Here is a 14,096-nt window from a genome sequence, read left to right as displayed (position 1 = left end):
TAGCAAAAAAGCAAGGAGTGATGGCAATTTTTGTTAATCTAAAGTGCTAGGCCAGTGGTTCTCAAATTTTTTAATGTGAAGACACCCTAAATCCATTATGAAAAATTCCCGGCAACCCCAGCACCGGGTGCATGTGGAAGGGCAATGAGGGAATTTTTTTTTTTTTGAAAAATGCATGAGAAAAACATTTGGCTTTTGGTACAGGATTTTTAAACAAAATTTTTTTTTTATTTAAAAATTGGCCTCATACTGCATTTTATGCACAATTTCTATATCTCTAAGAATAATAAATTGTATGAAAAAAATCAAAATTAAAGAAATAATATTTGATTGTTTTTTCATACTTATTTTAATGTTTTTACAACAATAAGTACATTTTCAAATTTATATCCAGAAACTAAAATACCGTATTTCCCCATGTATAAGACGCACCTTTTTTCGAAAAATTTGGGGTCTAAAAACTGGGTGCGTCTTGTACAGTGGTTGTAGATTTTTTTACTTGCATTTCCCGCTTTTTCGCGCTTGTCTTTGCACTCATTGTTTCGCACTTGTTACTGGTATATTAGGTTAAGTTTTGCCACGTTCTGCCCAGAAATGGCTCAGAAAAGATTTTCGTACAGTGCTGAATTCAAGTTAAAAGTGATCCAGTTTGCAAAAGTGAATGGAAATCGTGCTGCTGAATGTAAGTTTGGTCCTCCTTCAACTGAGAAAACAATTCGAGACTGGTTACAGGAAGAAGAAACCCCTACTGAAAACGCCATGGCAGAATGCCATGAGAGGCAAGTCAGTAAAATGGTCTGATTTTGAGAGGGAATTGAAGAGCAAAGGGTAATTGGAATTCCTGTGTCCACAAAGATGCTTCAGCATGAGGCAAGAAGAATTGCTGATGAAAAAGAAGTTACTGATTTAAAAGAAGGACACAATTGGTGCTTCAGGTTCATGAAACGGAATGGAATAAGCATGCGTACACGCACCAGACTTACCCAAAAGATGCCTGAAAGCTATGAGCAGAAGGTCCTTGAATTTCATTGTTTTTTCATTCAATGTTGGAAGACACATCAGTTTGAGTTGGGGCAGATTGCAAATATGGACGAAGTCCTCCTTCAATTTGATGTCCCAAGTAACAGAATTGTTGATAAGAAGGGGGTGAAAACTGTAACTGTGAAGACAAGTGGACATGAAAAGAGCCATTATACAGTTGTTCTAGCTTGTTGTGCCGACGGAACCAAGCTGCCTCCTATGCTGATTTTCAAACGCAAAACAAGGCCAAAAGAAGACATTCCTCGAGGAGTGATTGTCCACGTTCATGACAAGGATTGGATGGATCAGGATGGGATGAAGATCTGGTTTGAGAAAGTTTGGAGCAGGAGATCAGGTGGGCTCTTACGCAAATCTGCCCTATTGGTGCTTGATCAGTTCAGGGCACACATAACAAAAAATACAAAGAAGATTGCTGCAGAGCAAAAAACAAAACTTGCTGTCATAACTGGAGGCTTGACATCCCAGCTCCAACCACTTTATGTCAGGATTAACAAACCCTTCAAAGCTGCCATGAGAGACGAATGGAACCAATGGATGAAGTCTTCTGGAGACAATTACATCAGCAGGAAGAGTGAAGAAACCAACTATAGGAGAAGTTTGTACCTGGGTGAAAAGATCCTGGGATAATATCAAGATTGAGATCGTTGTCAAGTCATTTAAGAAGTGTGGCATTTCAAATGCCATAGATGGAACTGAGGACGAGGCAATATATGAAGACAGTGATTTGTTATCAGACACAGATGAGGACAAGCTAATGGATGGGAGTTTTGACAGTGATGAGTTGTATGAATTTTATGATGAATAAAACTTGAGTTCAATAACTTTATGTAATACATTTTTTTTTTTTTTTTTTCAAATTTCGGGCCCCAAAATTAAGATGCGTCTTATACACGGGAGTGTCTTATATATGGGGAAATACGGAAATTAAAAATTTTAAATGTAAATTAAAAATACAAAATTATTTTGAAATTTTATTAATTTTAGGGCTAAGGGATAAGATCCGCTAAGCAAGTACGAGCATTTGCAGCGGCGCTGTGCTGTTTCAAATACAGTATACTTGAAACAACACAGTTCGGCTATTCCGTATATGTAGGTGTATGTACATAAACACTGTGATGCAGTCAGCAATTATTTCATGACGACTTCTAATTTACATGGTTGCATGAAAATCAACGACCTTTTATAGAGATGGCCATGATGTAAGCTGGTGCTAAATTTGACGTCACGGCACCCCTATAAAGAGTAAGTGGCACCCACTTTGAGAACCACTGTGCTAGGCTGTATCACTAAAAATAAAAAATGTCATGGTCTCTATAATTCTAGATTGTGAATGCAATGTATATAGTGACGATGACTTCTCAGCATGAAGTGCATGTGAAGTACAACGCTCACACAAAATTAGTTAAATGGTTTGGAAAAAGAATTGGGTTTTTCAAAATCTTTTACAGTGATCCTGGGATCAAGGCACCAAGCTGAAATTCTACTCTCTCCAGGGACATCATTTTCATTGTACAAATACCATAAGGAGGAGTTCATTACATGCTTTTCTCAAGAAGATACACTTGTCTATTGTAGTAGGATTTCCATATAAGGTTAATGTGTATCTTAGGAGCGCTGTACACTCATGAGCCAAAACATTATAACCACCCCGTCTCCATGAGGGGACACATTGCATGGCACCTAGGAGTGATGTCACTGACCAGGGAAGCATGGGTATTGCCTGTCACTTCATTAGTGCAAATTCTTAATAATTGGGGAAGGAAGGACCTGACCAAGTTTGAACAGAGAATGATTTGAAGTGCTACTAGTAGTAGTAGTAGTGGCATGTGATGCAAGAAAGCAAGTGTATGAGCTTATGCAGCATCAGCCAAAAAAAAAAAAAAAAAAAATCACACCATTCCCTCCAAATGCCTGTCCAGTTCCTCCTTAAATTTATTCAACCTATCAACTTCCACAACGACAGATGGAAGTTTGTTCCAGCAATTAACCACCCGCTGGCTAAAGGCAAATTTCCGCAAATCTATTCTACATCTGTCGTTTCTTAATTTGAATTTATGCCCCCTTAGGTTCGTAATCTGAACAAGTGGAAGGATCTCATCAGAATTCAGCGGGCTCAACCCATTCAAGGCCTTGTACACCTCGATCAGATCACCGCACAGGTGCCTAGTCTCCAGCCACTGCAATTCGCAGAACTTAAGCCTCTCTTGTTGCCCTTCTCTGGACACGCTCAAGTAAATCTTCATCCTTCCTAAAATGAGGCCTCCAGACCTGTATGCAGTACTCAAGGCGTAGCCTGACCATTGCCTTATACAAAGGGACAATCACCTCCTTCTCCTTGCTAGCAAAATTCCTATATATCATTGACAAAACCCCATGACCTGCCTTGGCAGCCTGTCTGTATTGCTCAGAAAACTTCATATCTGACTGCACAATTACTCCCAGGTCTTTTTCGTTTTCTACCACCTTAAGTGTAATACCACACAGTTGGTACGTTTCTCTGGGGTTACTTCTACCCATATGCAGTAATTTGCATTTGCCAAGGTTAAACTTCAGTTGCCACTTCTTAGCCCATCTGCCCAAATTATCTAGATCATGTTGCAGTAGCACTCTGCCCATTACTGTCATTAACAACCCTGCCAACCTTTGTATCATCTGCAAACTTCGACATTAAGCCTGATATACCTTCATCAATATCATTGATAAATATACAAAACAACAGTGGACCTAACACCGAACCCTGTGGGACTCCACTAATAACATTAGTCCACGAAGAGCAGCACCCATCGATTACCACCCTCTGTCTTCTCGCACTTAACCATCCTTTTATCCATTGTAGCAACTTACCCTTAATACCATTCTGCTCCAATTTGTACAATAGTCTTCCATGCGCAACAGTGTCAAAAGCTTTCCTGAAATCCAAATATATGATATCAAAATTATTTTTTGCATCCAGTTCCTTTTTAACCACATCATAATATCCTATCAAATTTGTTAGACAAGACTTTCCCTTAGCAAACCCATGCTGTGTCTGAATTATTGCTGCAGTCTTGTCTAGATGATCCTGCAATGCATCTTTAACCAGTGACTCCATTATTTTACCAGGAACAGAAGTTAAACTAACTGGTCTGTAATTACTCGTGTCACCCTTAGATCCCCCTTTGTGAATTGGGGATACATTTGCACATCTCCAGTCCGTGGGAACCTCCCCTGACTCCAAGGATGCTCTCATAATTAAGGCTAAGGGTTTGCTTAGTTGTTTTGCCGCCCCCTTTAATATAACTGGATAGATCCCATCCACCCCAGGTGCTTTTCTTATATTTAACTTCAACAATTTCTCCTCCACTTTGCTTTCAGTTATTACAAAATCATTAAGTATCCTGCTACAATTTGATAACCTTCTGCCATTTTCAAACCTTAATAATTCCTCATGTGTGAATGTAGATGCAAAATACTCATTCAGTTTGTTTGCTATCTGAGCAGGATCATCAACAGTCGAACCATCGATATAAAGTGGACCAATCAGATTCATCCCCTTCCTTTTAGAGTTTATATAAGTAAAGAAGTCCTTGCTGTTTTTCTTAGCGTCTTTTGCAAGGATTTCTCGTAATCTGCCTTCGCCTGCCTAACCTCCTTTGCGACCTGATTACAGACTAGCTTATATCTGCCATAGGCTTCTGAGTCGCTTAATAATTTATATGCATCCCATGCATTTTTCTTCTCTGTTACGAGTCTCATTTGATAACCATTTAGGCCTAAACCTTGAACAACATTTCTTAATAGGTATGAAACTTTTAGTAGCATTCACGATTAATTCCTTGAATGCTTTCCACTTAGAATTTACTGTTGGTAACATCGTGAGTTGATCCCACTGTATAGAATTTAAAAACTGCGAGAGCACTGTACTCACCTTACGGAAGCAAAAACCCTTTCCTTTACCCCCGATGGTAATTAAATCTTTAAGTAAATCCCACATCAGTACACTGTGATCACTGCCACCTAGTGGTTCCTTTATCTGAAAATTCTTAATACACGAATGATCACTGCTGATAACCAAATCAAGAGTATTACTTTCTCTGGTTGCCTCTCGAACATGCTGCTGCAGAAAACACACTCCTACTCTTATTTTTGCTTTTGCAGTGCTTATGTCACACCAAACTGACTCAACAGTGCACTGTTCATCTATATCAACTGGATGCACTTCTTTTGATTTTATGTTTTTCTTAATCAACAGCATAACACCTCCTCCCTTTCTATCCTTTCTGTACACATTGTACTCCCCAAATTCCAGTTCAGCATTCCTTATATCTGTGTGACACCACGTCTCTGCTATTCCAACAATATCCGCCTTTGATGTCTTGACCAACACTTCAAATTCATCATATTTATTTACTATACTTCTAGCATTGGTATACATGCTCCTATTCCTAGTTACCCTAACACATCCCATATACCCACCTATTTCAGGATGACTGCCATCTGTCCCTGAAACTCCCAACACCCCACGCTCCAGGTCGCTACTTATTCTAATAGAAGTTGTGCAAGAATCACTTTCACCTCTGCCTACGGCTACTGTTAAACTATTAGTCCTTGTATCCCCCCCCAAGCTAGCAGTTTTCCGACCCACCTAACACTGCCTCGATAGCATCAGCAAACATTCTTGTACCCTTTCTATTTAAGTGTATCCCATCCCTATAGAAGCAGTCTCTCCTGTTAACAAGTACAGTCCAGGCTGAAAAAAATTCTACCTCTTGAGCCTTGCACATTCTTTCCAGGGCCGAATTGATCGACAAGGCTCTCATTATGTATTCCCTTCTATGGTGTCTGGGCAATATTGCAGACACTTTCAAATTCAACCCTAATTCTCGGCTTTTGTTCAACAGTGAGGTTGAACAAAAGCATCTCAATAACAGCAGGCTTTGTTGGCTGTTTGAGGGCTGCCATAATGCTGGTGTGAATGGTCCAAAGAGGGACGTGCCACCACCCATAATGCTAGGATTGGGAAAGTGCCACTGGTTGACAGTTAAGGTGAATGGCAGTTGACATGTGCTGTTTGGGGCAGCAGATAGTTCATGATCACTCAATTAACAGCAGGCTACAATCAGTGCACACAGAAGCATTTCCAAGCACACCATCCAGCAGATGCTTTTGCAGATAGACCTACAGAATAGATGATCTGTTCGTGTGCCCATGTTGACTGATCATCATTGACACCTCGCCTTCACTGGGCATGGGAGCACTGTTCCTGGAAATTGGACAACTGAAAGCTTCACTTGGTCTGATAAATCAATGTTCCAGCTCCATCATCATGCTAGTGGACAGGTGCATATTTGACAGCAGTGGTATCATGATTTAGGGAAAGATTTCATGGACATCACTGGGTCTTCTCATCTCCATTGAATGCACCCTCTCTGCCAAATTCCCCTGACATTGCCGAATTCTGGGACATCCTTCAATCCATCTTGTCCGGATACCCGAGGATTCCTTCTGAAGTCTTGTGGAGGCAATTCTGTGCGTTGTGCAAGCAGTTATCATGGCAGAAGGTGGCCCAACATGTTATTAGGTAAGTGATTTCAGTACAAGGACTAAGTGAGTGGAGACTGTTCATCAGTTCCTCCAAAACATGTGTCATAAATGTTTCATAAGGGAGAACATTTATGCTTCTGTTCCAATTACTCATTTAGTTCACTTAAGGTGATGAATAAAATCCATAACTGGCTACTTTATAGAGACAAAACAACCAATCACGTGTATAGTTGTGCCAATATTCAAAATGCCATGCTTCACATGTGATTGAGACAGTGGAGTACAAAATCATCAGTGGACTAGGATTCAGTGACTATACAGAGTGCTGTTACCTCCATTTCATATCCAGTTAGTTTTAATGAACCACTTTAGACAAGGATGACAATTGCTTTGATATCTTTGCAATCAGTTTACAACTTTATTTGACAGGAAGCTTGCTGATCGGGCTAGCCGGGTGGGTAAAGTGCCTGCCTGGCAACCCAAAGGTCGCGGGTTCAAATCCCCCCTCGGGCTTGGATCAAAGTAGAAAATGCAAAAACTTTGGGAGGTGCATTATGGCCACAGAAGCTGATGTGCCAACAAATAAAAAAAAAAAAAAAAAAAAAGGGTATTTTCTTTGCAAGAGGACTGTAGCTGAAAAGGAAATGTGGATTGCCTTGATATATTGTTTTGAACCGCTCAGGAAACAAGAAAGATGTCAATTATGAAAATATGCTTGGTAAATTCTAAAAATTAGGATCTAAGATAAATGTGAAAGGTAATTTCTTGCATTCCTACTGAGATTTTTTTTCCTGGCAAAAAAATCTGGTCAGTCTGCATAAATTTTCACTTTTATATTAATTAATATTATTCTCTTTTCTTCATCTTATTGAATTTTATCCAATTATAATAAAAATATATACAAATTATTTGGATAAACTCATTTTCCTTTTTCTCAATTTATAAAAAATCCTTACTGTTCAAAAATGTCAGCTTTTAAATCAGCATTGAAGCTTAGGGTATGTAATGAAAGCTCATTCTAAAGGTTTGTTTTTGTGTGTGTGTGTGTGTGTTTAAAGCTTTTAGTGCAGACAAACCTGCACTAAAAGTTTTCTAGATTTTGATTTCTAAAAGTTGTCATGTGTGCAATTATTATAAGGTGTGATGCCCCCTCCCCTTAAATCCATATTCTAAAAACTTTGAATATTTTTATTTAGTGGACCAGATTTAATACCTCACCCAATAGCTGTACCTCATCTCCCAGAGCAGGGGGTCTTAGGTTTTCCATGTCTTCTGTAAATCAGGTTAGTAATATGTCCTTGAAATTTGATTTTTCATTTTATAAATTAATATTATATGGCATGGAAGTGGGAGGAGATCACTTCCAAACCAACTAATAATTTGTCTAGTTCTTTATATTTATTCAAACTACTCACTTCCATAAACTCAGATGGAAGTTTGTTCCTGCAGTCAACTACCCACTGGCTGCAAGCAAATTTCTGCATATCTGTTATACAGCTATGTTTCCTCAGTTTTAATTTATGCTCTCTCTCGTGTGTTGTCTAAACAAGAGGAAGGATGCCATCAACATTTAACTTAATCTCTTCAAAGCCTTAAATACCTCACAGGATCCTAGTTTCCAGATTCTGCAATTTGTAAAGCTGAACTCTTTCTTGGTAAGAAAACTATTTTGTTCTTACTAATATTATTGCCCTTCTCTACATTTGTTCCAACAGATTCACATCCTTCCCAAAGTGAGCTTTCCAGATCTGCATGCAGTTCTCACAATGCGGTCTAACCACTGTTTCTTATGCAACAGAATAATCACTTTCTTGTCTCTGCTGACAAAATTCCTCTATATCATTTGATAGAATCCCTAGCAGCCTGTCTGCTGATCAGAAAATTTTGTTAGAGTGCAATTACCCCCTGGTCTTTTTCATTCTTCACTACCATGTATGCAGCCCACACACAATACTTTTCATTTGTTAATGTTAACCTTCATTTGCCACTTCTCAGCTAATCTAAATTTCTTCCTAATTTTCCTACATCTTATTGCAGTAAATACCCTGATTGCTGTCATTAACCAGCCTTTTAATCTTTGTATCATCTGCAAGCTTAATATTAAGCCTAATATGCATTCATCAATATCATTAAAATATTGAAAACAACACTGAGCCCACCACTGGGCAACTCCATTAATAACGTCTTCTAAGAAAAGCAGTGCCTATTGATAACCACTCTCTTTTCTCCCATTCAGCCATCTCTTTATCCATAACTGTAACTTGTCCTAAGGCGCCTCCGTAGCCAGGTGGGCAGGAGCAGCAGTGCGTAGCACACGCTTCTTGATTAGACCGGGGTTCGAGCTCGTGACCACCAAATACGGAGGATGCGGAAAGGTCAGGGAATGACCACTGCATATCCACAGAGCAATATGGCCTTAGTTGCTAATGCTCCTAAAAACCAAACAAACAAAACTTGTCCTAATGCCACACTGCTTCAGTATGTACAGAAGTCTTTTATGTGAAACACTGTCAAAAGTTGTTCTGAAATCTAGGCATGTAATATCAAGATAAATTTTTGCATTCAGTTCCTTTGTTACTGTGCCATAGTATCTAATCAGATTGGTTGGACAAGATTGTCCCCTTAACAAATTGATACTGTTACTATTGTATAAATGCATTCCTGTTTAGACAGTCTTGAATGGTTTCTTTAATCAGTAACTCTATTATTATCTCCGAAACAGAAGTCAGGCTTATGAGTATGCAATTATTTCACTTCACCCATTGATCACCCTTAGTTAAATTGGGGATATATCATTCATAAATCTCTATTCCATTGGGACCTGCCCCAAATTATAGTTAAAGTTTGCTGACTCTTTTGTTACCTCTCTTAATATAACTGAATCGATTCCATTGCCCCAGCCGCCTTATTTATGTTCAACTTTTATAATTTTTCTTCCACTTTCCTCTCAGTTATCACAAAATCATTTAGCTCTCTATAGCTTGATATACTTCTGGCATCCCCAACCCAACCCAAAAAAATTTCTCATGTGTAAATATAGATGAAAAATATTAGTAAAATAATAAGAGGAGTTTACCTCAATATAGTGCGTAGAACACTTCCGTATGATACCCTCCAGAAATTAAAACGGAAAAAACGAAAAAAATCGACAACTTACCGGTACATTAGAGTAAAATATAAATAATTAAATAATCAATTTAATACAATACAAATCAATTTAAAACAATTAAAAATCAAATTAACGCAATTAAAAGAATCTAACGAAAATATTCAAAACGATTTTCCTTCCTGAAGCTGACAACGCTTTCCGACCGTATGTTGTGATCACAGGAATGAGAATTTTCATTCTTGTGATTCATTAATTCATTGTTTTCATTCATTAAAGTTATATCATTCATATGTAATGAACCATTGTGGTTCATTCCTTTCCTTCTAATGTTTACATAAGTAAAATTGTTGCTGTTTTTCTTTGTATTACTTTCTGAAGACATCGCATAATCTGTCTTAGCTTGCCTAACCTACTTTAAGACTTGACTGCAGACTAGTTTATTCCTACTGCATGTTTCTATACCTCCTTGTAATTTATGAGCATCCATACATTTTTATTCTCTACCACTTCTCGTTAATTCATCTGACATCCATTTATGTATAAATCTTGAATGGCATCTCTTAATTGGTATAAAAAGCCTAGTAGCTTCTAATTACTTCTCTGTGTGCTTCCCATTTAGAATTTTGCTGTTGATAATATCAGTTGGCCCTACTAAGTAATTTAAAAAACTCATTGTGTCATCTGCAAATTTAGGCATTAAGCCTGATATGCTTTCTTTAATAAATAATGAAAACAACGCTGGGTCCATTAATAACAGGCAATGATCTATTAGTCTGCATATTAGTCACCTTTAATAAAGCAAAAACCAGTTCTTTCTCTTTGCCCATAGTTACATCTTTATATAAATCCCACATGAATACACTGATCCTGCCTTCTAGTGGTTTCTTATCTGCTTATTTGTGATGCACCAAGAGTCTCTGCTTATAATCAGATTAAGAGCATTGCTGTTGTGTGAGTGACCAATCCACAAGTTCCAGGCAACATTTGGAAAGTTACCCCCCCCCCCCCCCCAATTATGGGACATTATTTACTGTCCCACTCTTTGTATAGTTGTCTGTTATACTCATCACAGACATTAAATCTATAAAATGCTCCTACCCTCATTTTTGTTTTCTTAATTCTTATATCACTCCAGACTGACTCAGCTCAGCATTGTGTGGGCCACCTCTGTTGATTGGGTGCACCTGAGCTTCTGTGTGTGTCTTAACCAAGCGAAAAATTGTCCCCCCCATCGTGTCTGTCTGTTTGTAATCTAATATCTTTCAACTTCCAAGGGGACACCTCATTCTTCCATCCTCTTTCCCCACCCTGTACCCATACTTTTTCTGCTTTTCTCCCTGCTCATTTCATTGTTTCACCTGGGCCTCTCCAAAATTCTCTGGGAAGCCCAGCAAGATGCCTTGATTGCAGAACTTGGCATGCCCCCTCCCTCATGGCAAAGGATGAGAGGCAAGAGGCAGCTAACTGAGTGTTTGCCATCCCATGGGTGTAAAGTCACCAGTCGTCAACCTATAACGCTCCACCACACATAAACCTACACTCCAACATGGCCAGCATTGGCTTTTGCCGAGTATAGATGACATTTGGGGGAGGGGGTGCCTGGAGACTGCATAGAAGTGCATGTGACTGTCCATTTTATACATATTGTATTCCTCAAATTTAGTTTATGCATCCCCTTTGCTTGATTGGAACCATGTCTCCAATATCATATCCTCATATTGTCTACATTTAACTTATGTAATTGAAATTAGAGATTTAACCAGTATTTTAAGGTTCATAAAATTTGTTTACCAAACCCATAGCATAGTGTACATGCAAGTAAGTATCCATGCATTTGTTTTTACTCCTATTAACCCTGATACAGCCTATGTATTTGCTTGTTCTATTGAGGACCTCCAAGTTTCACCGGCACTTCTCCAAAATTTTCTGGGAAGCCCAGCAACTCTTTTAATCTCTGACACCTTGCTTTTTACCTGTCATAGATCACAAAGGTGCATATCCCAATAGAAGCAATGCAAAAATTGCTTACACCTCTGCCTACAGCTGCTATTTATTTATTAGGCTGTTTATTAGTAGATATTTTGATTGCATTTTCTATATGAATTTTTAATGTATAAAAAGTTTTGTTTCTATCAAAAGTCTTGTCACTTTTGCTACAAAAAAACACCCAGCAAAGTTTGTAAAGAGCTATATTTCAGTTATTTGATGGTGACTAAACTAGCAGTTTGCATGATCCAATAAGGAAGATAATAACACAATAAAATTCAAAACAGTAACAGTTAATTGCACATTTCAAAATTGAATTGAAACTTTTTATTTTAATTAATTCATCACAACTGATGAACTTGATCCAGTGATACCAGCTTTTTAAAGTCTGATAGTCATTTAGCAAGAGACTGAGATATATTTAGTAACTACTTCGCTGCTCAGGGAAATTCTTAATGTGATGGATGGGCTTGATAAAGTGATACCAGTTTTTCAATATTTGGTTTTAAGTCACTTAGTAGGAGTCTTAAATCATCACATTCAATAATCTGAAGTCTATTTCTTTGCTTGGAGAGAAGTTGGATGACCACACTAAAACCACGTTTCACTAAATGTGAAGTTGGAAATGCAACAAGGACTTTGCATTGTAAATACAAATGACCAAAGGAAAAGTTTTGAAAGCAGTAAAACTTTAAATATGAAGCAAGGAAAGTGCTTCAATCTAGGCTCTAGCCTGGTCAATTCTAAATAAGCAATCATTGTGTTCATAGAGGCTTTCCTTCTCCACTGCATCCCATGACATCCCATTGTCTCTTAGCATGTCTCTGGGGGGGGGGGTTCTCTCACTTTGGGAACCACTACTTTATATGAACAGAATGGGGATTGATATCTTTAAGTTCTTGTTATGCAAGAGACAGCTTTTGAACTTTGCTGAGAAACCAATGAAGAGGCAATGTTCAGATGTAATGTGTACTTGTTACAATTCACTAAAATTCACTAATTGATAACATTGTAGTAGCAGGATAGACTGTAAACTATTTACTGTAAAGAATGTTGCCAAAACTTGTTTTCTTTTCAATAGTGAGACCCTTTGACATTCTTCTTAACGAAGTGTTTCTGCTTTAGTCTTGAGGTGAGAAGTTGGCCTTTATCTTTGAAGAGGACTAGATCTCTAATGAAACCATTCAACCTAAGATTGGTTAAGTGACCTCTTCAGAGATCAACAAAATTGATGAACTTGATCCAGTAAAACACAGATGCAGCTCAAAGGGTTGTGATGCCTTGAGCCAACTCTGGTTTGGCACCCATGTTTCCATCCCCTTTATAAGCTGAAAAAGGTTTTTCAGTTCAAAAGTAAAATATAAATTTTTTTAATAATTTTATTGTTTATTTCATTCAGTTTGTATTATTAAAATGAAAATATAAATTATACAAGTTGAATTAATTATTACACATTCATTAAATTTTCTGCTTCAAAAATTAACTTTTTGGGCTTTAAATTTTCAGCTGTAAATCTTTGGACTGTTTCACCTGGATCTAAATTGACAGACACGATCCTTTCAACTTCAGTATTATTTCCCCCTAAATAATCTTTTCTAAATTCTTGGTGATGTAAAATTCACAACACATAAATCAGTCTGTGAACAGACAATTGTGTGTTTTAACACACAACAGTCCATTTAACTACCACATCATATGACCAAAATAACTGATGCAAAAACAATCCCAAAATAATAACCATATTAATCTGAATGTAATATTTTTAAGACTAATATAAATAATTATTTTGAAATATTGATGCATCTTCAAATTTACCTAGAAGAATTTTTCTACGTATACATAACAGTGAATATATAGATGCTTTTTCTTTCTCTTTAGGATCCAAGATCATTACACCCTGTAGCTGCAAGAATGGTTTCTGATAGTGAAGTTGAAAAACAACATATCTATAAAGGTAAGTTTTGGTTTAAGAAGTAAACCAAAATTATAAATGTGTGGGTTATATTATCAACATGGACATTGAAATAATTTGAAAATTGTTCATATTTGAGGATGCTTTGGTCCCTCTAATGATGGTGGATAAAAGCCCACTATCAAGGCTTTGGTTTATGCTTTTACTAAAAACAAATACCATTATTAATGAGTTGATCTCTGCTGCTAATATCTTTTAAACAAATGGCTGTTCTCATCAAAAAACTATTCTCCTATTTGTCTAAAATCCAACACACTATCCCAACAGATGTTTCAAGACTACTGGTTTCTTTTTTTTTTTTTCTTTTTTTTCTCCTCCCAGTCTTCTTTCCAAAAGGTTGTGAGGCTGTCTGACTGTATGTGTCTCCCACTGTGATAATGTTTACAGTTTGTTTACAGTTTGATTGAAACCAGATGCACCATGAATATAATCCCCTTCCCTAATGGGGTATTTGAATAGCCTGAT

At 37.5% G+C, this 14,096-nt stretch overlaps 1 protein-coding gene across 4 annotated transcripts in view; it reads left to right on the top strand.

The window, feature by feature from the left end:
* LOC150091364 (ralBP1-associated Eps domain-containing protein 2-like) overlaps positions 1-14,096 on the top strand; it is a 303,767-nt gene that overhangs the window by 150,850 nt on the left and 138,821 nt on the right. For all 4 annotated transcript variants that reach the window (XM_090383441.1, XM_090383448.1, XM_090383421.1 and 1 more), the window contains exons 8-9: positions 7,761-7,847; positions 13,538-13,613. In XM_090383441.1, the coding sequence (XP_090239567.1) occupies positions 7,761-7,847; positions 13,538-13,613 (163 nt within the window). The remainder of the gene's footprint in view (positions 1-7,760; positions 7,848-13,537; positions 13,614-14,096) is intronic.

This window comes from Mastigoproctus giganteus, chromosome 1 (assembly GCF_048544385.1).
Source record: "Mastigoproctus giganteus isolate SK-2022 chromosome 1, ASM4854438v1, whole genome shotgun sequence".
NCBI lineage: Eukaryota > Metazoa > Arthropoda > Arachnida > Uropygi > Thelyphonidae > Mastigoproctus > Mastigoproctus giganteus.
The sequence above is the reverse complement of the archived record's forward strand: the minus strand, read 5'-3'. Positions and strand labels throughout refer to the sequence as shown.